This window comes from Odocoileus virginianus, chromosome 7 (assembly GCF_023699985.2).
Source record: "Odocoileus virginianus isolate 20LAN1187 ecotype Illinois chromosome 7, Ovbor_1.2, whole genome shotgun sequence".
NCBI classification, from domain to species: Eukaryota; Metazoa; Chordata; class Mammalia; order Artiodactyla; family Cervidae; genus Odocoileus; species Odocoileus virginianus.
In genome coordinates this window covers 66,189,679-66,217,225 of record NC_069680.1, presented here as the reverse complement: position 1 = coordinate 66,217,225, position 27,547 = coordinate 66,189,679, and the positions used below count along the sequence as shown (strand labels likewise).

The window sequence follows — 27,547 nt, the reverse complement described above, 5'->3', positions numbered from 1 at the left end:
TCCCAGGATGGTGGTTGTTATGGTGATCTGTTCTGCAAAGCTCTGAAAACATACAATATGCTTTGTTTTGGAATTTATCGGCTGAGAGATGCTCACCTCAGCACCCCCAGCCAATGCACGAAGAGGTGAGTGTGTTTCCACTCTGTCCTCCCAGCCAAAGGCAGAGACAGAAATGCTCTCTCTTGTCTCCTACAATGAGGGCAAAAGTCCACATCCGTGTTCTCAACATGCAAATTGCTCTGCTCGTATTAAATCCAATGCTGACTTTGGTGGTGGTTATGGGAAGCTTTTTTCTTTCATTACAATAGCAAGTATAAAGACATTGTGAGGAGAATTCAAGTTTTATGGGATAGTTCCATCCATCCCCTAATTACACAAGTCTGCAGGAAAACGTGTCCTCCAGACTCCTGCTACTGGGATAATTCTGTTGGTATCTCATATAGAAATATTTCATATTGCTACTGTTTAAGGTAAATGGTTCCTTTGCCCTGTCTTAGACATATATATAGATAGATAGATATCTATATTAATATATCTATATATATCTATTTCTATGTATCTATCTATCTACACACACACACACACACACACACACATACATACATATATATCTGTCATTATTGTTTAGTTGCTCAGTCGTGTCCGACTCTTTGCAGTCCCATGGACTGTAGCCTGCCAGGCTCCTCTGTCCATGGGATTTCCCAGGCAAGAATATTGGAGTGGGTTGCCATTTCCCTCTCCAGGGTATCTTCCTGACCCGGGAACTGAACCCATGTCTCCTGCTTGGCAGGCGGGTTCTTTACCACTGCACAACCTGGGAAGCTCTCCCTTTCTACGTATATATATATATATACATACACACAAGCACATATATAGCATATATTTAATTTTTATTGGCGTATAGTTGATTTGCAATGTTGTGTTAGTTTCAGGTGCACAACAAAGTGATTCAGTTATATATATATATTCTGTTTTCATGGAAACATATATTTTTACTTAATGTATTTTTCAGTTGACTCACTTTTTTACTTTTATATATTTATTTTAAAGAAAACTGTATGTTATTACCTGAAGCAGAAAAAAGATTACAGTTCATGTATGCTAGTTACATTTCTCTAATACACTTTAAAGTAAATTCATAGCAGCCTAAAATTAAAAGTACATCCTAGAATTGTCAAAGTCAGTGTGTTTGTATAATATGCCTCAGGAAACCATGCCATGGAGATGAGTGTTTCTCAGACCTACTTGCAGAGTAGAATCTCTGGGGGTGCTTTCTAAAAGTACTCTGATTACTCTGACTTAACTGGTATGAAATGAAAATATGAAGTTTGAATGCCCAGAGATTATACAATAGAGCCAGAATTGAACATAATTTCTGTAGTCTAGTGGATTCTCAAAGTTCGGTGAACATGTGAATCATCTGTAAAACGTATTAAAAAACAAATTGCTTAATCCCCAATCCAGAGTGTCTGACTCAGTAGGACCTGAGTGGAGTTGCTTAAGAATTTGCATTTTAACAAGGACCTCCTGTATAGCACAGGGAACTATATTCAATGTCTTATAGTAACCTAAAATGGAAAAGAATCTGAAATCGATCATATATATATATATATAACTGAATCACTTTGCTATACACCTGAAAGTAACACAACATTGTATATCAAGTATACATCAGTTTCAAAAAAGAATTTACATTTTTAAGAAGTTCTCAGATGATGCTAATATATCTGGCCTGAGAACCACACTTTTGAGATCCATTTCTAGAAATGAAATGGTGATTTTTTAGTCATATCTGATATTCAGGGAAAAAGGTGATCTTTGAGGAGAACAGTTAAAGCCTGAGGGACATACAGGCAGGGAGGTGTTTTATAGCTTTCCATTTAGTGAAGTCCTTCACCAATGTTGATCTTTAAAAGATAAAGAGGGAGAAAGGACTAAGGTTTTGCTAGATGGGGGTAAACAAAGATACTGTGATATGGGTATAAGATTGTTGTAACATTCTAGGATAAGAAATGCAGTGCAGTCCTTGAAACCTCCCGCATGTATGTGCGTCTCAGGATCAGAAGGGAACTTGATATTGTGCTGAAGTGGGTATACAGACCACTTGTTTCTCCCTTGTCTAGCGCTAATTCAGAATCTCTGGGAGGGCTCATGGCTGACTTCCTCTGTGGAGCTAAACAGATTTTGTTCCACTCCGAAGACACTGTCTAAGGCCTTGGGCTGGCTGGAATCCTTGGGTAGACCTGGTTTGGTTCAGAGAGGTGAAATCTCCACCACATTATCCTCATTCTGTGCCTTCTTTGCTCTCTGCATCCAGGTATGTCATCACCAACCCCCCATACGAGTTTGAGCTCGTGCCGACGGACCTGATCTTCTGCTTAATGCAGTTTGACCACAACGCCGGCCAGTCCCGGGCCAGCCTCTCCCATTCCTCCCACTCGTCCCAGTCCTCTAGCAAGAAGAGCTCCTCTGTCCACTCCATCCCATCCACGGCAAACCGACAGAACCGGCCCAAGTCCCGGGAGTCCCGAGACAAACAGAAGTACGTGCAGGAAGAGCGGCTCTGATGTGTGTATCCACTGCCTCCGTGTGTGAAACTGTATCTGCCACTCATTTCCCCAGTGGGTGTTTCCAACAGTAACTTCCCCCATTTTCCCCTGTAGTCCCCCCCATTTTTTTTACACATATTTGCATATGTATGATAGTGTGCATGTGGTTGTCATTTTTATTCTACCACCATAAAACCCTTGAGCACAACAGCAAATAAGCAGACGGACCAAAAGTTATTTATGATTCTAGGGGAAAAATAACCCAAAGGCATGCTCCAGACATAAATAGCTCACTGCAGGAATGAGTTCACAGATGAGAAGGGAGTGCTTGTGATCCCCACGTCAGTTATGCAAAGCAAGTTTAGTTAGTGTAGAAGAGAAGTTTATTCTGATGTATCAGTTTTATCAGGGTGCTTTGGGTTTTGATTTTATTGTTGTTGTTTTCCTTTCTTTCCTTCTCTTGATTTTTTTTTATATATACACAATAATATATATATATACACACACATGTATTTGTAATAAGCAACCCAAAAGCAACAGAAACATATCTATCGGTTGTTTCTACTCTCTGGGCTGAAGTATCTCAAAGCATTTGAAAGTCTTTCGCCATTTGTGTAGATGATGAAGCACTTGCTTGTTAGAACATCAGAGATTTTTTTTAGTTACTCACCAAGGCCTTTTGTCCCAGAGTTAGCTTCCTTTGAGAGTCTATAGGAACATTTCTACCCTTACTGTGGCGGAAAGACTAGTATTCCCTTCTTGGATGTATCAAATGCAAGTCATTTCATTTAAGTGAAAAGAGGTTTGATTGCATATTGTTATTCTGTCTCCTTATGCTGCCATATGAATAGCTATGTTTTTTCTCTCACTTTTGACATTTGGGATGAAAAGCCATATGTATCATAAATATCAGATGTAAGTCATTAAAAACTGCCTTCCTGGGACTTTTACATCTTTTAAAAGGTGAATTACCTACCTATGTACAGAATAAATAATGCTCAGGAAAGAGCAAGTATTTTTCCACGCATTCTCTTGGGGGCCTTTTTACTCCCCTTTGTTTGATCAGCTAGGGCCCCAATGCCACGGAGGAGCAAGGGCTGGGGCCATGGTAGAGAGAGAGGAAGATAAACCCAGCGGCAGATCATGTTTTTCTAGAAGCCAGCATGCTAAATAAATCAGAATGTAGGAGGATCAAGCCACAGTTGACTCCACAAAGACAAAAGCCAGCTTCAACTGTTGGCACAGCTGCATGATGCTGGCTGTTCCAGAGCAGAAAGCCATTGGGAGAAATTCCTCATCGTCAGTTTCTTTAACATAGCCAATCTACTTAGGCAGGTGAATGACAGTCATAGAGAAGGACCCCTTGTCATTAGCAGATGGGAGAGAAGAAAAACAGTGCAACAGTGAGCCAAACACACTTTGGTATAATTCTTTTTTTCTTTCATTTTCTTTCTTTTTTTAAACAGTTAGTAAGCATGAGCAAAAAAGTAGAGAAATACCCTTTTTTCAATATGCAGTTTTCAGATATTTTATGCATGCAAACCATGCTTTAGGCAAGGTACAATAGTTCTTAAATATTGGCCAACTCCACCATAATCAAATTCTTGTGAGGATGGACTAGCCTTGGGCTGCTATATATATATAAATTTATATATATATATATATATATATATTTGAAATGTTTATTTGAGAACATATTTCATTGAACAGCACAGGTGTTGGGGGGAGAGGAAAATGTCACAGCTATAACCATCTCTAAAAAGGTGTTTTTATGGTGAATGTTTTGGGTTTAGATTTTGAATCCCCTGTCCCCCCCAAGCATGATAGTTTTTGAGATCTGCTTGCTGTGTGAATTGACAAGCACTTTTACTGACGAAATAGTGAGGCTTAGTCAAAATCTCCATCCCCACACCCAAGACAGGGCAAGGCAGCGTTTCAATCAGTATTTGAGTAGGCAATCATTGTATACATGGATATTAAAAAACCCTATGAGTGGAAGATTTTTTCAAATTATTTTTGTCCCTATGTATTGATTTATACATTACATACAACTATCTTTTTTATATATAACTATATATATACACATATATACATATATATATGTATATATATACATACACATACATATCCCCTAGTTTTGGATCATGAAGAGCTATTCATGCATTCTTTGCAAAGGAGGTTATAAAGTTATGCCCTCAGAACATTTATAACTATAAGAATGTGCCAGTTAAAGTGCTCAACAGGAAATATGACAGTTTAAAAGCATTGTAAAACTCACATAGCTTACTTCTCTCTCTAAAGTGCAACAAGGATGAATAGAATGGGCCAAGGTATGACAATTAATGGTTCTGCATGACCTAGCCACTGCTGGGGGTTTTCTTCTATAACGTTGTCCTTGTGAAAACTTTTGTGAAATTAAAAAAAAAAAAAGGAGTTACAAATTTTATTCTGTTATTGGTTTGTTTATTTTTATTTTTATTGTTCTGTTTGTGGGTTTATTTATTTTGTTTTGCTTTTTTTTCCCCCCTCCTCTCCTTTCCCCTCCCTTCTTCTCCCCCTTCCTCCACTTTCTAAATTGCTCAGTGCAATGAGGCTGTCCTGCTGCTACCGCTAGACCCCTTAGAGTTTGTTTTGGTGTTTTGGGGGTTGGGGTTGGGTAATCTGGGGGGAACTTCTCTCCATCTGGCTTGCCTTTCAATCTGCACGTGGCCTCCCTGCCCATCTTGGTACCTTGCTCCAAGTCCAAAAGCATTTTCCCATCAAGAAACCCAGCTTCCTCCACCTCCCCCCATTACCATCACCCCAACCAAGTACCCCATCAGTCTGTCCACATCTCTGTGTCTATCTTGGCAAGACCAACTAAATCAAGTGATAATGCCAAGTGATAAACTTTTCTGGAAAACATTTGCAGCTCTTCCACTTGGCAAACCTGCTTCTTGGTGAATAGTTTACCCTCCTTTCGATTTAAACCAGGAGGATTATTAATGGTTTTTTTAAAAAAAATGGTCTCGTTGAAGTTGGATCAGAATGACTCCCAAATTAAAGCTGTTCAGCTATATGTATCAACTCAATAGCCCATACCCAGTTATCTGGGGGCTGATGATTCAGTCTCTGTATTACCTGGGTCTCTTCTCCCACCCGCCTTTCAGACATTTGTGAAATCCCAACCAGAGATTGGGCAGATAGAGAGAAGTAAATCCAAAATGCGTTTTATATACAATCTGTTAGCAGCTGTGATGAGATGATCTTGTGATGGGAATGGAGTGGGAACAGACTGACTTGCAATGAAATTTGGGGATGTTCCCTGGACTTCAGGCATACAATTGAAAGTTGATTGTACTTGGCTAATGATATATTCAGTGATGAAAAAGGTATCATTATTACTTCTATTCTTTATGAGTCCAAACTACTATATTGTTCTTTCCTCAGTTGAATGAAGAATCTCTTCCATTGTTTTCCATGTGACCCCCAAACTTCTCATCCTTCTTTCAGGTTCTCTTAGGAAGGAGACATTCAAGGTTTTCATGTGATACCTCTTCTCTTCCCCCTCCCCACCCAAAAAATAAGTAGGTCAGGATGGAAAGTGAAAGGTTATTTGAAGAGAAAGTATGTGTACTTAAAGAGAACAACAGCTAGAAACTCAATTATCTGCACCATTCTAAAAGAGAAGCAATTTGTAAGCCATTCAGTTCAATTTGTTTTAGGCTTTGAAAGGGGTGAAGCTTAAGTAAATGGATAGACCAGGAGGCGCAGTGAAACCTCAGCCTCAGCACTCAGGTGATCATGCAATCAACATCCCTAATGTCTGCTACGCAGGCCCCTTCCTGAAGCCAGTTCAAATGGATGGAGAGAGACTTGGACCCTTACAATTAGATTTCTACCACCATTAGGAGAGGTTTCAAATTCTGAGTTTGTTTAGTCACTAAGTAATGTCCAGCTCTTTTGCAACTCCATGGACTGTAGCCTGCCAGTCTCCTCAGTCCATGGATTTCCCAGGCAAGAATACTGGAGTGGGTAGCCATTTCTTTCTCCAGGGGATCTTCCAGACCCGGGGATTGAACCCAGGTCTCCTGCATTGCAAGCAGATTCTTTACCATCTGAGCCACCAGGGAAGACCATACAGGTTTTGATCCAGAACCTTACTCTCATTATGTGCTCAATAAGTATTTTTGAAATAAATTGATCTTAAATATTGTTATATCTCTAGTTGTTTGATAAATTATCTTCACCTCCTTGGCTTATCTTACGAAAATTCAAGGAATGCCTGTAGGTGTTTCATAGTACTATCATGCTGTTGGCACTTTCTTGGGCTGAGTACACAGCTTCAGAGAGAAGGGAACAGTCCTGTGAGTTCAATGAGAGGAGAGACTTGACTGTGCCTCCTGCCAGCATCATCAAGATCCCAGATGACCAGAAAAACCTTTTGACTGGCTCCTCTTCAGCATGGGAAAAGCTGAAAGGTGTCTGCATCCCAATAGAGACAATTAAATCAACCTGCCAGGTTTCTATAGCAACAGGCTCCTGAAGGAGAAAGAAGAGGGTGCAGAAACTTCAGGGACTGCAGAAGTCAAGGCAGGGTAAAAAATCAGTGTCTCAATCAGCTTCTTTCAGTCCATCACTGCTTTGTCATAAGGTGATGAAGTAGATGTGGGCACCTGTCACTAACCTGGTAGACTATGTCCCACCAGGAGGTTGTACATCCATCACCTAGGGAGGTAAGAGGGGTTATCCCCTGCCACTTGAAAAAGAGGAGTGAAAAGTCAGTCCTTACGGAGTGTCAGGAGGGGGCAGTTGTTCTGCTTAGGGAATGGCAGCATCAGACTTAACAGTTAAAAGAGGTCAAATAGAGTCACACTGGACAACTGCAAAGGAGCAAGACAGCTTTTATAAGGGAAAATTACTCTGATTCTATTGCAGTTTTCATTTCTAGGAACTAGCCATACTTTGTCCATGGAAAGGAAAGGAGACAGTAGGGATGGGTGGGGTCCACTGGGGCCTTGGGGTCTGCTGGGCGGATGGTGAAGGCCAGACTAGCTCTCAGAAGCTCCCACACAGTATTACCTTTGAAGGATTGAGCTCTTTGTTAGCTCTTACTGTTCTCAACTATTATCTCTATCCAAATGGAATCTTTCCCTTTCAAGCCCTTTCTGTTTCAACCTCAGGTAGTGGTATAGTAAGAAAAGGCCCAATTATTCCAAATACCTTTGCTGTATCATCATCTCCCTTTTCATGTGCTCTTATCTTGGGAGTGCTAAGACAATAGGCCAGATCCCACAGCACTGACAACCCACAGAGCCAGAAAACCCAGCAGTTATGTCAGCCCAGATCACAAGCCCTTCTCTGCCATAGCCCACTCCTCTGGGATCCTTCATGGCTGGAGGAAGTCCTGACCCTTATTCTAGACCTTCAATGCCAGTGATGAAAGTAGCAACGGAAGACACAGATGGCTTGCAGGTGAGGTAGGGCACCTGCCAAGTTGAAAGCCAATATTTCAAAGACACAAGTACCTCTGGATGCTGTCGCCCCTTCCTTTCCTCCTCTTCCTAAGGAGGGATATCCAGTCAATTCCTTCTTCCCCATCTCTGCTGCCACAATCCCCATTCTTCTGGCCAGCACCCAGGTTTACACACCTCAGTTCTCCACCCCTAGTTCATCTGTAATCACACCAAAAGCTATCCCCTATTCTTATGTCCTTTGGCACTGAGAGTACTCATATTCATGCTAACCTTATGCATGGTTAACTAACCATAACTAAAACCTAACACACTCCAAGTGCTTATCATGAGTCAGACACTCTTCTAAGCACTTTGTGTATATTAACTCATTCAGTTCTCCAGACAACCTCAGATGTAGATGCACTTAGTATTTCCATCTGAAAGCTACAGAATTCAAGGGACAGATTTGTTCAAAGTCACCCAGCCAGGAAGTACCAGAGAGGTGATTAAAACTAAAGTCCATGAACTTTATGCTATAATGCCCCCTAATATTACCAATAATACTGATAGCCTTAACAGCTCACATTGACGTATCATGTATGTAGATAAGTGCTTCATGGACACTAACCCCTTTCATCCAAACAACACCATTAGAAAGATCATTAGCCTCATTTTACAGAAGAGAAACTGAAGTTAAGATAAATTATGTAACAACCCACTCCGAGCCAGCAATTAGTATGTGAGAGAGCCAGATGCCCTTGGCCTTACCTACTGTCCTATGCCATCTCCTTGGTTGCAGTGGATGGCTTGTGGCCTGTCTGGTCTTCATAGGTGATGCCTCCCAATGGCAGTGTCATGACTCTCTGCAGTTATTTCTGGGTTTGATCATATTCTACCAGCCTACTTGTCACAGACTGAAATGCCACTCCTTCCTTGACTTGAGGCACATCACACCTTCTACTCACAGTGATGACACCATGTATCTCATCTTCAAGAACTTATTAACAAATGAATTTCTTTTTCTTTGGCAGGGAGGAGGGCCTCAAAACCAGATCCATTGCCCTTCTCATTCTAGGGATAATAATAAAGCCCCCAGAAGTCTTTCTGGCTTGTGGGGTGTGGCAGGGAGAGGAGACCAGCTCAGGGCTTTGGATTGACCTTGGACCACTCCAACACTCACTTGAATTCCTTCCCTGAGCATTCTTCCTTATGGCCAATTTTGTAAGCACCCAGTGATGCAGCTCCTTCTTTGGAAGGCAAAGTTTGATAACCCAAAGTGTCATTGGCATAGCAAGGCTCTCTCCATTGGAGCAGAATGACTGGCAGTCATTAAAGTGTGGTTCCTATCAAGCCTTTTGGGAGAAGCACCTTTGCCCCTACCCGTTTTAGCATTCATCTGTTTCCATTTCTTCAACATCTTATCTAACCAAGTCTCCAACAACATAGCTGTTTATATCTTACAAGGCACCTGAATTAAAAAACCTGTTTCTCAGGCATAATGAAAACCTCAACTCATCACCAGGATATGCTTTAAAACAACTCCTTTCTGTGCAGAAGCTGAATGGCCAACACAAGGATGACTCTGCTCAGATTATTTTTATGGCAAGAAATGTAAAAGGAAAGAGAGAAAGGCACTTAAATGGGGGAAATAATGCTCTCTTTCTTATAGACAGCAGAAGGAAATTGATACTCTCTCTGCCATGAAAGGTCAAAATGCCAACTTTGAGCTGAACTGTAAAGACTAAATTCTAAACAATTATTCTCTGCAGCAGTTGTAAAAATTTCAGCAAATTGCAGCTGTCTTAGGTCTTTCACCCAGAAGACCTACTCGTTTCCATCAGCAGAGTTCATTCTCCCTTCCAACCTGGCATGTCCAACCTAGCACTAAATCCTTTTGCAAAATCAGTCCACAGAAGGGGACAGCCAAAACCAAGGGCAGCTCAGGCAAACAGCACAGACACTTTCTGAAAATCATCCTTACAACTAAACCATTGGAAAAAGTCATAGTTGGAAATTGTTTCAGCGGCCTGGCAATGCTTTTAAAACATGATAACCATCATACTTTACTCCTCTCTGAAAGGTTAGTTTAATCGTAGATCACAAAAAAATTGGTTTCCACAAATGCATAATGGTTCATCTATGTCACACTTGAACTAAATGGTTTTTTAAATGGAGCTGAAATTATTTTGATGTGTACACAGTCCTGGATTTCTATACAACCTTTTTTAACCAGCCCATCAGGAACCTTGCCTCTAAAGCCTCATTAATAATTCAGATGTGCTGATGACTTTAAAAGATCTATGGAATTGAAGCTTAGGAGAAAAAAAAAAAAAACTCTGCTTGACAAAAAGATAAATGAATGTAGAAAGAAGCTGTAGGAGTCTGGCAAGCTGTAGATCATCTCAGAACAGATTGTAACTTTATCATTCTGTCAGGGGGAATAATTTAAAGCACTTAATCAGTTAGCTTCACTGTGAGGATGTAGCATTATGAATTCCTATCGTCCAATCTGTTCAAATCAAAGTGAACTTAATTATAATAGGTGAGAGAGCCAGTGCAGGAAGGAGAGGGGGGTGGAGAATGATGCAAGAGGCAGGAAGTTTCCTGAGGAGGGGGTATACCGAGCTGCTGAACAAAGGATAGTGAGTGAGCTTTCTCAAGGCTCAACTTAGTTTAGTGTCTACTCCGGGGGCCCGGGGCCCTGGACACAGCAAGAGGAAGCATGGACCAAGGAGAGACAAGCAGAGTGGTCATGAGCTGATCATAGGTGTCGGATCTATAAATCATTAGCCATACAGGGACACATACGCATGGTCTTCTATGAGAATCAAGCCAGGTGAGCAATTTTGTTAACATATCCATCCAGGACCACCGACAAGGCAGTTATGAATTGTTCTGAAAGACAGAAGAGGAGGCCAGAGAGGCCATCGTCTCTATAGCAGTGGGCGTACTTGAAAGCTTTTTCCTTTTTCTTTGCTTTTCCTAAAAGCCACTAAAATGAGGCATATGATTCTCAAGTTAGAATGCACTGTTTGCCCCAGTTCCTTTGTATCTATACACGGGGCTGATTTCCCAGAAAATTCCAGTGTAAAAAGAGGTAGGGATAAGGGCTGAGTCTTGTGAAATAGCACTGATGCCAGGAGGATGCTAGGCCATTTCATCCTCACCCCAGACTCTGAATGCCCTGACTCAGCATTCTCTTCCAGCCTTCTCTGGATCTAGGGTGAGAATGAAATGCCAAGACTCTGTCAAGCTCCCTTGTTGACAGCTTGGGTGATTATAGTCGGTTAAGATAGTGACACTAGGAATTCTTTTCATAACTTCATACCAACAGAGAGTTTTATTGAAATTAAAGCCATCTCAAAAGCCTTTTAAAACATTCGTTGTTAATCTAATGTTTCACCCTCACTGGCCAGCAAAAATCTGTGGGCTTACTTTAAGACTCCCAAAACTGGCTTCAAAAGAAATAAAGGAGTGTTATAATTGAGACATACCTTTAAGTGAGCTTGTACAAGCAAAGCCAATTAAAGGCTGGAAGGAGGAAACCCTGCGGCAGATTCTAGATCTCTTAATCTGTGGAAGGGACAGTGTCCCTTCATCTCCACTCAAATCAACAGATGCACAAGTCTTTCTTTAGGTGCAACACCCATGCCTAATACTTGTTATATTCATCATTTCCTCACCACCAAAGCTTTTCAGGCCACCAAAGGAACCCCAGAGAACACTGCCAGAGTTAATCTTCCACCCCCTCTTTAGTCTCTGAAGTCCACCCCTGGTGCCTCCAGGTCCCAATAGCCCGTTGGTTCGTCACTTGCTACAGGCAGCAGAGGTATGTTTCAGGTTCTGGGCTTCTCCCTACACTATACCGTCTCTTTTAGCAATTACTCACTGTCAGCTTCTCTCGATTACCTTTTTGCATTTTTCAATGAACTTTCCAAAATCTTTGGCCTAGGACTAATTAAGCTTCTAATTTCTCCTTCTTGTTCTCTATCCGTTTTGCCCTTTAGCAGAAAAGAAATGGTTTACAGATGAACCGGATAATGCCTATCCCAGAAACATTCAAATCAAGCCCATGAGTACCCACATGGCTAACCAGATCAACCAATATAAATCCACAAGCAGCTTGATTCCACCAATCAGAGAAGTTGAAGATGAATGTTGACTCCCAGGAGACCAGAACTATTTTTTTTAAAGCCTGACAAACTTCATAAATGGTGACGTGACTTTTCTTCCTCTTAACATGCTTTATCACTGGTGGAAACGTTAGGATAAGCAAGAATTGCAAGAAAAATAGACAGATCTTTCTCCTTGTCTGCCTTGAATATTGCTTCCATGTATTTTGGAAAAGAAAATGATTTCATTTATAAATGAACATACTAAGATAGTCCTGTATAGCCTCTAGCATTTTAAATTATTTTTATTTATTAGAAAGAAAATATATATTTTTTCTTTTTTTCCTCATTGTCGAATATCTTCCCTATATCTAACAATGCAAAATCAAAATGCCTAAGTGGCCAGACTCCTTAATGCATATTTCTCTTCTTTATCTCTTTCTTTGAGGAGAGTGATGGTCACCACCACAATTAATTGTAATTAAGGCAACTGGATTATTAAGGCAATTTTAAAATGGCCCAATAATGTAAACATGTATTTTAGTAAATTAAAAAAAAAAAAGACAAAAGGGGGCAGGTGAATTTCCTGGATGGATGTGTATTTTGGCTGCACTGACACCAGCTCTTAATAAATGGAAACACTTATTTTCACATTCAAAAGTCATATTTTTGTAGTTTTAGTTTTCATCCTGTATTTCTTATCCTTTTGTTCATATATTTAAAGGGAAGACCTTCTTGCAGCTTTGCTACAAATGCCAGATCGGGTTTACCCTGCCAACTAACAATGCCAGGAGGGTTGTGAGCATGCCTGGGATGTGGAAGTTGAGGACCAGATGCACAGAAGACATTTCTCTGTTTGTTGTTCCAATGGCGGGGACTCCTACATACTGTTTTGCTTCTCATTTCATGTCTCCAAACGAACCGAGCAAGTAATTTCAACTTTGGTAAGGTCTGGTGGACTCTCTCCCTATCTCCCAAGTCCAGGGCTTTAGCCTGAAAGTTTGTAAACATCAATTAACAGTTCTACTTAACAATAGGATGGGATAACACATTCATGCGATTCACTGAGTTTTTGTGTAAAAGTGAAAAGTTTCGTGATCGAGGAGACGACTTTTGCCCAGATCTAAATTTTGCAGGCTTTTCTTTAGTTGCTGGGACAAAATACACAAACTTGTTACAGGAACCTAAAAAATAATAATACAAGGACAGTTACGAATACACTTAATACAGACTATTAGAAAAGGCCTTTAAAAATTACCAGCGATGAAATCCTATGTATCAGCCACTTCAAACTGTGGTCAAAAAAGATTTCTCTAGCCATCAGACACAATTCTAATGTGTCTGAGCTCTGATGTTTGCATGCTCAGTGTCACGGCATCCCAGCAATTATTCCATTCCAAATGATTTTCAACTTCAAAATGATAAGTCTTTGATAGAATTATCAGGGTCTCTGGAGCAGCATGAGTATGATTTTTATTTCTTAAAAATGTTAATTGTGGACACTCAAAAAAAAACTGACCAAAATATCCCCTGAAAGTCCCATGCTATCTCTTCCATTAGGCCACGACCCCGTGGTACATAGTATGTTACTGCAAATCAGATCAGAGCCAAGCAATGAAACCATCATGAAAACATGTCCACTAAGCACTCCAATTACCACCATAAGCAAAATGAGCTTCCAACTCTGTCCAGTCCCTGCAGAGCCAATGTCGTGTTTCCACCTTGTAGGCGTCGTCCTGAAGTGACTTGTCAGACTGTGGTTACCCTGTCGTCACATTTTGTAGAATTAGTTCTATAAAAGTATTGTGAATATAATGTATGTCCAATTGGATTGTTTAAAAACTACTTATAACCAATCACTAGTCTACTCAGCAGACTAAAATGACGTCAGCAGTCTCTATTCAGGCTTATACACATTTCTTGGTTTCCAACAGAAGTAAAATGGGTTTGTGGGGGTGAATCCCTTGCTAAGATTTGACAACTTTTCTGAAAGCTAGGCCTTCTTCTATTATACATAATAATTTTGCATTGGGGTCACCTTCGTATACATTCTTAGTACATCAACCCACGCTCTTCTTTCCTTCATGAACCCTAGTGGGTTACTGATAACTTGATAACCATTTCTGAATTTGTCTTAACTATTTGGTTTCCTCTGGCAGGCAGCGATGGCCACCACCTAAATGTCCTTCCATTAGAGAACGTTAGGCCACAATGTCCTATGCCCGCTGCCCTCTCTTCCACATCTCTCCAAACCGAGGCACAATGGAAATGCAAGTTCAAACTCCGTGCTCTTCACAGCTAGAGGTTTGAATATAAACTTTTTTTTTTTTAATCAAAATGGTGAAGATAGTTTCCTAAAGCAAAGGGCTCTCCTTCAAAAACCAGTTGGCAAGAATCCATTTCCTTCTAAGGTAGAACAAAGTCATGCTGTTTTGCCTTTGTTAATAATGAATTGTTAGGGGCAAGGAAACACAACTATGCATTTTTTTTAAAAGGAAATCTATAAAATGGCTGGTTGTTGGCTCCTTTGGCAAAAACTCATACCTGGTAGATGGCAAATGAAATGAAAACAGAAACAAGATTATAAGATCATTGAAGAAATGCCAGAGCTTCCTGGTTTGTTTCTATTTGTTGAGCTCTCTGGCCTAGAGGAAGTCCTCACCACCCTCTGACAGACCCCTCTTCCTGGCTACATTCAGTATAGACCAATGATGGCTATCATTGGTGTAGTCTGTTATAAGGTTCTGATGTCCCATCCACTTTAGGATTCCAGAAAAACCATTTTTCCAAATTAATAACTCAAGTGCTTTGGGAATCAGACTCTCCAACAGGCTATTGAAAAAGCAGAAAGCACCTACTTATAAAAGCATCATCATCATCTTTTTCATTAAGATAACTCTTACTTTCATCTCAGCAATTTTGTATCTTATAAAATAGTCTTGAGCCAAGATAAAACACCTTCAGTAAAAGTGGTTGTGACTAAGGCATACAGGGAACACCCAGAAGCTCTTTTCTTTCAAAGCTTGGGGCATCTTATGATGTACTTTGTAAAAAATTTAATTGAGGACTTTAAACAAACAGGGAATTAGAACTGTTTGGTTAGGGTTAGAAGGGAAGAAAGTGAGAAAGCATAAGAACATTGGGGATGTTTTCATGTCAAAAAGCAAAAGAGTCCCAGTTTCCTACTTACGGTTTAATTATGATGGTTCAACAAGCTACATCTGCAGATAACTAACTCTACACTTAGAAGATGTTCTTGAAACTCTCTGAGTCCCAGTGACCTCATTTGTAAATGAAAGTGATTCATCTAGATGACTCCTAAGGTCCTTTTCAGATCAGAGAGGATGTGATCTGAGTTAAAAGTGGGAGCATGGAGAAAATCCCTTTCTGTCTTTCCTGCAGCATCACCTAAGCAGTGCCTCTTCTGCTCTAGGCACATGATAGTTAGATTTGTTCCTCTGCTTTACATTTCAGAATCTCTTTAGGTTAAAAATACAAATTTCAAATTTTAAAGTCACCTGAATCATTTTGGTGTGATTTTTCTGTGTATTCCTAGGATTTTCTTCTCAATTTCATCCCAGCCTGCATTTTTTTATTGTCTCAGTTTCCGTCAGTCCCTTCCTCTCTAACCCATATCTCCCATATGTAGTTAGAGGCTCACAACCCCCAGATTCTGGATATGAATCTAGGCACTAAGAAGTTACTAGTCTGTTACTAGTCTTACTTCTCACTTCATTTCCTGTCCTCTGTTTATTTGATTTTTTTTTCCCTCTCATTAGTAAACCAACTATTTCTTTGCTATATTTCTAATGTTTATCTACCATTTTTCTTTGTCAAAGAGAACCTCTGCTAAAAAAAAAAAGAAGGAACGAAAGGAGGCAGAAGGGTAGAAAGAGAGAAAAAAATACAAACCAACTGGGATGTAAGTCACCTTACCTTAAAAGTGACTGAACAGATCATTCAAATTGGACATGGTATTCCACTGCAGAATCTGTCCATTCTCTATGGAAGCAGAGGGAAACTAAGATGAGACTTCAGAGAAAGCACTAGAAACTAACTTGTCTTCAGGGTCAAGCTAAGATGTTGAGGCTTCATCTAGAAAGTTATGGAAAGTCACTAAGTGTTTTAAACAGAGTGATGAATTGAACCTGTGCAAAAATGAACCTGTGCATTTTTAGATCGTCTGTTTTGAGAAGCCAGTTCTTCCTGGAAGTCATCAAGGGCAGATATGCAGGGCTGAACATTTTCTCAGCAGCATGGAGTTCTCAAAGTCAAAGACTCCAACTCAAACAAACTGCAAGTGAAAACACAGCATGTGAAGTCCTACCTTCCTCAAATAGGTGTTACTGATCCTCATAGCTGTAGAAGCTCCACTGGAAGTATAGAAGTCGGGTTAAGAGCTGGGAGTTGGGGCAATGGTAGTGAATCTAGAAACGATCCTTTGTGAAAGGAACACTTCATTTGGACCTCAATACAAGAAACTTGTGGAGGAGCAGGAAAGAATGCAGGCAGCTGAGAACTGTTGTATTAATTAGCTCGAAGTGGAAGAAGCTGAGCGTTATCTAAAAAGGCAGGTCTGGCAGTCGAAAGGCATGGAGGAAAATGGAGCTGGGAAGAGGGTCGCAGCAGGTCCTGTGGGATCTGGACCTCAGAAGCACAGAGGTATGTACGCAGTGTCTGGGTCTCTAAAGGAGGAAGGGTAGGTGTGGAGGGGTTTTTGAAGGCAGCAGAATGTGGCAGTGGCAGCTGCTCTTTTACGGGCTAAAAGGAAAAAGGAAAGGAGAATTCTCGCTGCTGGGAAAGGAGATCTCAGGTACTCCAGAATCAGGAAAAGGGGAACTAATAGAGATGGAAACGTTGAGAGAAAGAGAGGGTGGGTCATATATGAGGTTGGAAATGAAAGAGACGGTGACTTGGGAGTAAGAAGTAAAAGGACTCACTTGAAGAGGGCAGGGACATGGCTTGCTTGACTGTGGAGTCTGTCGGGATGCCTGGCTCTGGCAGGCAGTTGGGTTGTAGTCTGTGTTACTTCGGATGCCGTAGGCGAGGGAGGTTGCCCAGGACTTTTAGGTCACGGGAACTCCTCCCAGAGAAGCACCCGAAGAGAGGATCCTGAGGTGTGCTTTCTCTTTTGCCTCCCTGTGCTTGCCATGTCATTGTTCCCCATTCCCACATCCCGGTAGCTTTGGTTTCAGCGTCGCTAAAACAGACACGACAGCCTATTGCTTTAGTGGCTTTTCTGGACATACAGCGTGCAGAGGGTTTTTGACTCGGTGAAACCAGCCTTAATTTCTAGGTAGATTTCAAATTTAAAAAGCCTTCCTTTGGTTTGTTTATCCCCTTGAGGACGTCTGTGTTTCTTCCTCTCCACCTTGCTGTTTAGCAGAGCAGGGACAGAGTGACACCAAAGGTCCGCAGCGTGCCTGCCTGGGCCTGCTGCTCAGAATCTCAGATGGAAATGTGCACACAGCAGCGGCACACGCCTGCCAGAGCAAACCGGAGCGTCTGTCGGTGGGATTCAGGGCCAGTGTGAGACGGCAGCCGACAGGTTGGGGGAGCTCTGCCAAGGTTGATGGAGCCCCATTTCCACACCAAACCAAAGCACCCTGCCCCCCACCCCACCCCAGAGCAGCCTACCCCCTTCCCTTCCTTCCACCCAGTACAGCCTGACACATTGGACCAGAACTGCAACATTTCAAACATAAACCAAGGTCGGCCTGGAAATCCTAATTAAAAACGTTCCACTCCCAGGTGGCACAATCACATCCTGTGTAAAACTTCTGGCTCACATCCCACCCCCCAGATGCTGAAAAGAAACCGTCCCTCACTTAACACCAAAACCTCCACTCAACGTTTCTTCAGGGGATAAAGGAAAAACAGAAGTATGCTTACACAGAGGTTAGCCTACTTGTTCATTAAGGAAAAAGAGCGTGGCTTATTCATCTGTCTTTCAAACGTTTGACTGTTGGCATGATGATGTTGATGATGGTGGATTACTAGGACCTAACCAAATCGGAGGAGAGACTAAATGCTGGTGCTCTGAAATGATCTACCCTGTCATCTGTAACAACCAGTGATAACTCTCTTGTCTTGTAAAAAGGGTTTGTACATAACTTGTACATGGTTTCATTTTGTATTTTTCGCAGATTAAAAATTTATGTATTTGTGTTCTAAATCGGTGAGCGTGCCTTTTGTCTCCAGCGTCCGCACGTCATGGGCGGGGTGGGGAGGGGAGAGTGGCGTCTGCGGGTCCCCGTCAGGCTGCTGTGTCTCTCTGGTGACGGCACAGTTGAGGACAGATCGGAGCCATGGGAATGCCCTGCCATTGCCTTTGCAGCTTCAAGTGCAAACAGAACCCTGCACCTCCAAGGAGACTGTCAGTAGGTTCCAGCCCAAGACGGCAATGGATGGCAGAGGAGAGGAAGAGCCTCTGTCATTAGATGTGGTGCCTGGGCGTCAGTCCCTCCAGGGTCACAGCATGGCCCGAGGGCACACACGCTCCTGCGGAAACCTTCAGCATGCAGGTTGCTAAAGAGATAGACAGCTTTTAGGTAGCCTCTGGGAAGCCAGAACATACCTGTCCTTGGCCACTTGTACCCAAGCTAGATACTCTTTTCCTGCTACCTGCACAGCAAAACAATGCTCCTTTCCCATGCATTTGGCATATCAAGACAACCATCAGAAGTTTTCCCTCATCTCACCCCATGCTCACCCCCACAGAGCGATCGATGAAACTTTATCACAAGGCAAAAAAAACAAAAAAACAAAAGAGGAGCTGAGAATGGAGAAAAGCTACCCAAATTGTATGTATGTAATGTGTATGATGATTGGCATTTAGTGTATTCGAGACATTATCTCATTTGTTTATGAGCTGTATTTACTGAATAGTGATTATGTTCACATTCCTCTACTGGGAGCTGGGGCTACAACAGTGAGTAGCATCATGACTCCAGTCTCCAGTTTGGGGAGGAATAGAACCAACAAATCAACAGGTAATAGTTACATATTAAAAATTAAACTATAGGGGTTAGTATGGTATGCCAGTGGGAAGGCATGAGAGAAGCATTTAGCCATTTCAAGAACGGTCGACTAATTAACTGATACTTTGAGAAACAAATCCCTGTTTTCCATAAACCAATACTAGCCCAAACTAAAACTCATTTCCGGCAAAAGCAGGTTCACCTGTCAGAATGTGCCAATTCCTGACAGTCTTTGGATTCTGGTTTCTCAACTTGCCTTCTCCAATATTTGCTAACAAATCTGAACATTGTTGGGGAATGTAATTGCATAGCATATGGTTCTCATTAGTTAGGCAAACTTCACTGCCAAATTCAGCTCCAAAGAAGGAGTCTGCATAAAGGATGAAGTATTAGGAAGAGATCGACAGTGATGGAGAAAGCAAATAAAAGAGAAGAGACAGTGAGTTACAAAATAGCAGGCTCGGCATACCCAGCACAATGAATGTGGAGCATATTTTTCTATTTGTTGAGAAAACAATATATGTGAATTTGTGTTAAAATCTTCCTGTAGCAAAGTAGACCATTCACCAGAATCAATGTTAACTGCTTTGCCACGTCAGATGAGATGGATTCTGCCTGGAAGAAAAACTGGGGGTGAGGTGGGGAAACAGAATAGACAGGGTGCGAAAGGAAATAAAGCATGCATGATATCAAAGTGTAAATATGGGCTCAGGACTATTTTAAATGTTAGTGGATTGGGCCTCTGAGAGAAGAAACAGGGTCTCATGCTTACTAACCTTTCACATTCAAAGAGTCTGAAAATGTAGGCTAAGAATCAGAGATAAGAGGTCCACTGAGACTGGAAAGAATGATTGGACAAGGTGGGGGCATTGGGTATCGCCAGGCAGAAGACAGTTCTCTTGTCCAGACCAGCTTCTGAAAATTGTGGTGGGAGGAGGCACGGCTGTGCCCGCACCCAGATTCACCGTGGCTGCTTGACCTGTACTATCCAAGAGTTACAGTGGGGGTCTTCTCACTGCCCACCTCACACACCCTAGCTTTCAGTCTGTTGTAATTGTCTCACTCATACCTGACAGACAGATCTGTTTTGTAAATAATCTTTCTTTAAATCTTATAGTTGAGTTAAAATGTTTCAGGTGCATAGCAATGTAGTTCAGATATACATCTATAGATCTATATGGATCTATTCTTTTTCAAATTATTTTCCATTATAGGTTATTGCAACATGTTGAATATAATTCTCTGTGCTATAGAGTAGTTCCTTGTTGTATCTCTATTTTATATATAGTAAGGGTGCATCTTTTAATCCCAAATTTCTAATTTATCCCTTCCCACTCTTTGGTAACCAAACGTTTGTTTCCTATGTCAATGAGTCCATTTCTAATTTAACAGATTTTTTAAAAAGCAATTTACCTTAATCACTTCTTTCTAAGAATAACTGACTTTGTAGAATCAATAATCTCTTTCTTGTCCTTCTGTTTCCTTGGTTAACATGCTCTTTACCTCAGTGGCATGCTACAGTAACAAGCACACGTGTTTCAGTTGGCTTGGGGCTACTGGTAAACTCAGCTGATGAGAGCACAAGGGGAAAACAAAAAAAAAAGCAGAAGGAGCAGCCCACAAGACATAAAATGCCAGTGCCCTGCGAAGAGCAGGGAGCATGTTCACAGGAGGATGGAGATCAAGCAGCAGCTAACCCAGCTGGGTGATAGGTAGTACTTGGTTCAGAAGGTTTCTGTCTTTGCTTTTTTTGGCTGCACCCTGTGACATGTGGGATCTTAGATCCCTGACCAGGGATTGAACCCATGCCCCCTGCATTGGAAGTGCTGACTCTTAACCACTGGATCACCAGGAAAGTCCCAAGAGGATTTTTAACAGAAACAGTTGCAGATTTCTATCAAGGATAGATGAGTTAAATGAATGTATTCATCCAGTCAGTGGAATACTAGACACTCAGGAGAAAGGATGAAGTAGATTCATGTTTATCAGAGGTTGGCAAATGGTGTCACACAGGCCTCAGACCTATTTGTAAATCAAGTTTTATTAGAACATAGTAATACCTTTTCATTATGTATCATCTCTAGCTGATTTCCTGCCATAAACAGTAGAGATGAGTAATTTCATCAGAGACTGTATGGCATGTAAAGTCTAAATGATTTACTATCTTACTTTTTACAGAAAAATTTGCTGACTCCTGACCCATATTGCATACAGGGAGATAATATAATGTATAGAAGGACTCCATTACGGTTAACTGATTAGATATATTTATACATTTATTAAAATTTGGAAGAAAATTAGCCTGAGCCATAAACAATGATCATGAAGGAAGGGCAGGAGGCAGGGGGGCGGAAATTAAGAAATATTTGTATTTTTGGTAAACTGTTCCAAATGTTCCAAGAAGAACAATTAGGAAAGCTATCTATTTTTTTTCAAAGACAAAATGTTTGTTGAGGGCATTGGTGAGCTACAAATACAGTGGCAAAAGATATTTATGACTTCATATTTAGTATTTTTTCCTTGTGACTTTAAATGGATTCATTGTTTTAATTCATAATTTTTATTTTTGTTTTTATTATATAGAGATCCATATGCATTTTGGTTTATTGACCAGATAGCCAATGACTTTCCTAAATTTACTTATCAATTCTAATAATTTGGCTTTATTCCTTTGTATGTCCTATGTACACAATCCCAATTGTATCTAGCAACATAGTAGTATTATTTCCTTATTTTCAACTATTATACTTCTATTACTTTTTTTTGCCTCATTGCTTTAGTGAAAACCTCTTAGGATAGTGTTTTTTCGTTTTGTTTTTTTTTAGGATAGTGTTTTAACAGAAAAGATGCGGTGAGTATACCTATGTTGTTTCAATATCAGGGAGTATATGTATCACATTTTCTTTATCCATTCATCTATTGATGGACATTTAGGTTGCTTCCATACCTTGGGCTTCCCTATTGGTTCAGAAAGTAAAGAATCTGCCTGCAAACAGGAGACTTGGGTTCAATCCCTAGGTCAGGAAGATCCTCTGGAGAAGGGAATGGCTACCCACTCCAGTATTCTTGCCTGGAGAACTCCACAGACAGAATTCCATTGTGGGCTACAGGCCATGAGGTTGCAGAGAGTTGGACACGACTGAGCAACTAACACTAATACATTGGCAACTGTAAATAATGCATCTATGAAGACTGGAGTGACTGTTATTGCTGGCTTTCTTTTGGCTTCCATTTGCATGGAATACCTTTTTCCATCCCCTCGAGTTCAGTCTGTGTGTGTCTCTAGATCTGAAGTGAGTCTCCTATAGGCAGCATATGTATGGATCTTGTTTCTGTACCCATTCCGGCACTCTATATCTTTTAGGTGGAACATTTCGTCCATTTACATTTAAGGTAATTACTGATACGTATACTCTATTGCCATTTTGTTAATTGCTGTGGACTTGCTTTTGTAGGTCTTTTTTCTTTTTCCCCCTTCTTTGATTATCTTCTCTTATGATTTGATAACTATCTTTAATGTTATATTTGCATTCCTTTTTCTTTTTCTGTGTGTGTATCTATTATAGATTTTTGGTTTGCGGTTACCATGAGGTTTTTGTATAGCATTCTATATATATATACATAACAGTTTAAAATTTCTGATCTCTTAATTTTAAATACCCTCAGCCAGGTTGGTTTATGGGCCCTGCTTTGTGGGGATGCTGCTAGCTGCTGGTTATTGGGGTCTGGTCACCAGGCAGAACCACAGGGAGACCAGGGCTAGAGCTGGCTCACTGGTGGGCTAGGTCAGGGTCCAGAAAACTCCAGGGCTGTTGCCCCCGCACTGGTTAAGTGAAACCAGGTCCTGAGATTCATGCCAGACTACTGGCAGGCAGAGCTGGGTCCTGGAGTCTGGCTACAGAGCCCAGCGGTCCCAGAGCTGGTGTCAGATCTCTACAGGGGGGACGGGGACGGGGGCTATCTTCTGATACAGTTGACTACAGGGTCGGGGGGTCATCCTGAGGTTGTGTTGGCCTGTTAGCAGACAGGGCCAGGGCCCAGCTGGTTACAAGGTAGGGTATGGCCTGATGGGGAAAGTGTGGTTTTCTTGCATCGGTGTCTGCCTCCTGGTGGGGAGGCTAGTGGACGGAGCTGTGTCCTGGCACCCTGGTGGGCACAGCTGTGTCTTGAATCAGGTCTAGAAATAGCTTCAGTCTGTCTGCTTATGCATAGGCCATGCCCCTACCCAGTTTGTTGTGAGGCATCCCATCAGTGGTGGGCGGGGCCAGGTCTCAGAGGTAATGAGAAAGAGGGAGGAGCCTAAGATAGCAGGCCAGCACCAGTTTCCTCACATTAGAAGGAGCTCCCAAATATGGCTGCCACCAGTGTCTGTGTCCCCAGCATAAGACTCAGCCCCCTACCTCACCATCCTTCCTTTCCAGGGGGTAGACCAGCAGGTAGGTCTGGACCAGGTTCCTATTAAATTACTGCTTTTGCCCTGGGGCTGGGTGTGTGTGAGGTTTTGTGTGTGCCTTTTAAGAATGAAGTGTCTATTTCTCAGTCCTGTGGGGCTCCTGAAGTGAAGCCACATGGGCCTTCAAAACCAGATTTCCAAAAATAAAAAAATAAGAACAAATTTTCTGGGGGCTTGTCTTCCTGGTGCAGGACCCCCCGGCTGGGGAGCCTCTTGTGCAGCTCAGAACTGTCATTCTTGTGAGAGAATTTCTGCACTAAAATTATTCTCCAGTTTGTGATCATCTACCCCAGGGTGGAGGTGGTGGTGGGTTTAGTCACTGAGTCGTGTCTGACTCTTTTCGACCCCATGGGCTGTAGCTCTCCCCGCCAGGCTCCTCTGTCCAGGGTATTTCCCAGGCAAGAATACTGGAGTAGGTTGCCACTTCCTCCTTCAAGGGATCTTCCCAACCCAGGGATCGAACCTGCATCTCCTGCTTTGGCCTGCAGACTCTACCACCGAGGAGTCCGAGGGAATTGATTTTATCATGAGCCTACCCCTCCTACCACAAGATTGGCTGTAAGATAATGACTATTAAAACTGGGTGATGGATAGATAAAGTTTATTATACAATTCTGTTTATTTTTTATGTGTTTGAAATTCTCTGTAAAAACAATTTTTTTTTGACAACATGAAGTTTTAGTAATGGTTTAGAGTAACTAATACTCATAGATGATGTTAAGTCAGGTAATTGGTACACTTTTTGGTAGAAATATAGCAGTCTCAGGCTTCCCTGACAGTTCAGTTGGTAAAGAATCTGCCTGCAATGCAGGAATCTCCGGTTCAATTCCTGGGTTGGGAAGAATCACTGGTGAAGGGATAGGCTACCCACTCCAGTATTTTTGGGCTTCCCTTGTGGCTCAGATGGTAAAGAATCTGCCTGCAATGTGGGGGACCTGGGTTCGATCCATGGGTTGGGAAGATCCCCTGGATAAGGGAAAGGCTACCCACTCCAGTATTCTGTCCTGGAGAATGAAACAGATTGTATAGTCCATGGGGTCGCAAAGAGTCAGACACAGCTGAGCGGCTTTCACTTTTGGGCTTCCTTGGGTACCTCAAATGGTAAAGAATCTGCCTGCAATGTGGGAGATCTGGGTTTGATCCCTGGGTTGGGAAGATACCCTGGAGAAGGAAATGGCAACCTCCTGCAGTATTCTTGCCTTGAGAATCTCATAGACCGAGGAGCCTGATGGGCTACAGTCCATGGTCACAATGAGTCAGACAAGACACTTTCACTTTCATAGCAGGCTCAAGTATATTTGAAGATGAGCATAATATACCACAAATCAATTCCTCTTCTGCATATATACTGTAAGGGTACTATCAAAGATGGAGGATAGGAAGAGGCAGGCAAAATAGTTTCAGAGCAGCACACTTTTGCATGTGAATAAACTTGGAAGCACTACAAATGTCCGTCAACAGGAAAATAGACGGATTATGGTACATTCATCAAATATATTTCAATAGAGCCATAAAAGTTAATGAACTATAGCTACATAAATTAACTTTGACGACTCACAGACACAACTTTGAGGTGAAAAGAAGAAAAAGGAAAAAGGCAAATTTTTAGAAGAACACACATATTTTATAAAAAGTTTTAAATACATTTAACAATGTTATACTCACATATAAAGGATTCGCCTATAAAGGATTAACGGCAGAGGGTATTATAAAACGCCAAAGAATGGCTGGTGCTGAATTTTGGATAGTAGCTACCTGTAGAGGAGGGAGGAAGCATGTTTTGGAAATACACAACACGGGCTTCAAATATATTGGAACTACATTAAGTGTTATGCTTGGTTTTACACATTACACAAGTGTTTATTTTAACTTATATTATTTTTTTGGTTTGAAGTCTCAAAATTTAAAAATGTCAAAGTGTGTGAAGGCATAATGAAGGAATAAAGTAAAGGTTATGAGCCTGGTAGACAGTGAGCATAAAAGAGGAAACACAGACCCTGCCCCGGTGCTCATAGGAAGCTCCCTGATAAGGAGATAATTGTGCTGAGTCTTGAAGGGTGAAAGTGAATGCATTCTTCTATGAAGCAGAAACAGAAAGAATATTCAAAGTAAGATGTGCTACTTTTTTTTTTCTTGGGCCAGTAGGCTAAATCAAGGGATCTGGCTTTTTTTTTTCTTTTTTCTTTTTACAGCCGAGGAGCTAAGAGTAATTTTTACAATTTTTTAAAATGGTTACATTTTAAGTAGCTATATAAGTATTTACATACTGTTCTCAGTTTTGCTTCTTGGTCCATAAAGCCTAAAATATTTGCTATCTGGTACTTTTAAGAGAAAGGTTTCCCAGGTGGCACAGTGGTAAAGAATATGCATGCCAATGCCAATTCAGGACATGCAAGAGACACAAGTTCAATCCCTGGATCAGGAATATCCCCTGGAGGAGGAAATGGCCACCCATTCCAGTGTTTTTGCCTGGAGAATCCCATGGATAGAGGAGCCTGGTGGGCTACAGTCCATAGGGTTGCAAAGAGTTGGAAATGACTGAGCACCACATACATACACTTTAAGAGAACTTTGTTAATCCCCAAAGCTTTTTTTTTTTTATTGAAGTATTGTTGATTTACAGTATTATATGAGTTTCAGGTATACAACATAGTGATTTAATATTTTTGCAGATTATACTCTTTTTAAGGTTATTACAAGATAATGGCTTTAATATTCTGTATTATACAGTATATACTGTTGCTTATCAACACCTGAAACTTTAAATGCTTGTTTCCCAGTAATTCTTGGTATATCTTCCTGATTCTGAGACAGAAACGGAAAATACTCTTAGTTATGAAACTTCATATGGTCTTAAGGGAGTAAGTGCAGGTTTGTATTAGTTGCAAAGGACAGAAATAGAACTAAAACAACCTTAAACATGAAGACTGAACTATTTGCTTATGGTTCTGAAAGTCCAGGGTAATGTCTTCAGGTGCAGCGTAATTCACATAATCAGATGGTATTAAGAATTTTGACTCTGTCTCTAGACTCCACTTTCCTCTGGGTTGACTTTATTAACAGGTAAGCTCTCCCACTGTGATAGAAAAATGGCCAACATCAGTTCCAGGCTTATAATTGAGTAGCTGTGCAACTTGTCATTGGTGATTGTTCCAGGAAAAGTCTGAGGGCACGTATTCCTTATCCTGTCCACCCCTGGATCTGGGGGCTAGAGTGTCTCCTTGGATAACAGGGCCCCAAAGTGCAAGAAAATTGCAAGACTCTTCCACAAGAAGCAAGAATGGATTCAGATGACCCTAAGCACAGTTTGGCAGACACTTTGTATTTGTTTACCCCACAGCTATGCCACTGTCCTCCCTCTCCTGCCTCAAGATCCCAAGGCTGAGGATAAACTGATTTTCCTGCTCTTTGGGTATAATACATTCTTCATACCCTTCCTATCTAGTCTTCTGACTTTTTGGTGCACCAAGATTTTGGATTAACTCTGTTTTGCTTTCACTGTGGAGCTTTGACTTCACATTTGCCTTGTAACTCAATGACTTTCTTGCTTTGATTTCTTAACTCTTTTGAAACTTCAACTCTATAACATGTTTCTCCTTTTCTATGCATACTAAAAAATTAGTGGGAATTATGATACATGCGCAAAAACCTCAAATTAACTGATATTTGGAACACCTATAATATGAATTAACTTTTATCTTGCCAATGTTCAACAAGAGTTAAAAGATTCAGATGGTAACCCACTTCTTTAGCCAGTTTTACTGAAGACCAGTTTCCACCTAGCAGTAGGAATAGAGAAAGGAAAGAGAGAGGTGAGGAGGTAGAAATTTTCTGCCACCTTTATAGTTAAATCTGGCTAAAGACTATTGACCTAAAACAAATAGATTGCTAGTTATTTCTCCAGCAAAAAATAAAATGGGTTTATTTGGGATCGGTAAAGGATAACAATTGACGGTCTGCGGTCATGGCAAGTCAAGAACAAGTCCCCAGTTAAAATAAAAAGAACTTTTCAAAAAGG

At 41.2% G+C, this 27,547-nt stretch overlaps 1 protein-coding gene across 29 annotated transcripts in view; it reads left to right on the top strand.

Annotated features, from left to right (window-relative positions):
* KCNMA1 (potassium calcium-activated channel subfamily M alpha 1) overlaps positions 1–18,271 on the top strand; it is a 752,676-nt gene extending 734,405 nt beyond the window's left edge. For 7 of the 29 annotated variants that reach the window (XM_070470891.1, XM_070470895.1, XM_070470894.1 and 4 more), the window contains 4 exons: positions 7–125; positions 2,318–2,542; positions 4,851–4,879; positions 11,992–18,271. In XM_070470891.1, coding sequence (XP_070326992.1) covers positions 7–125; positions 2,318–2,542; positions 4,851–4,879; positions 11,992–12,146 — 528 coding nt within the window. In that variant the 3' untranslated portion in view covers positions 12,147–18,271. Of the gene's footprint in view, positions 1–6; positions 126–2,317; positions 4,996–11,991 lie in introns of those variants that run through there. The other 22 variants (XM_070470898.1, XM_070470902.1, XM_070470904.1 and 19 more) reach the window with 4 other exon arrangements.
* Positions 18,272–27,547: the final 9,276 nt, after the last annotated feature.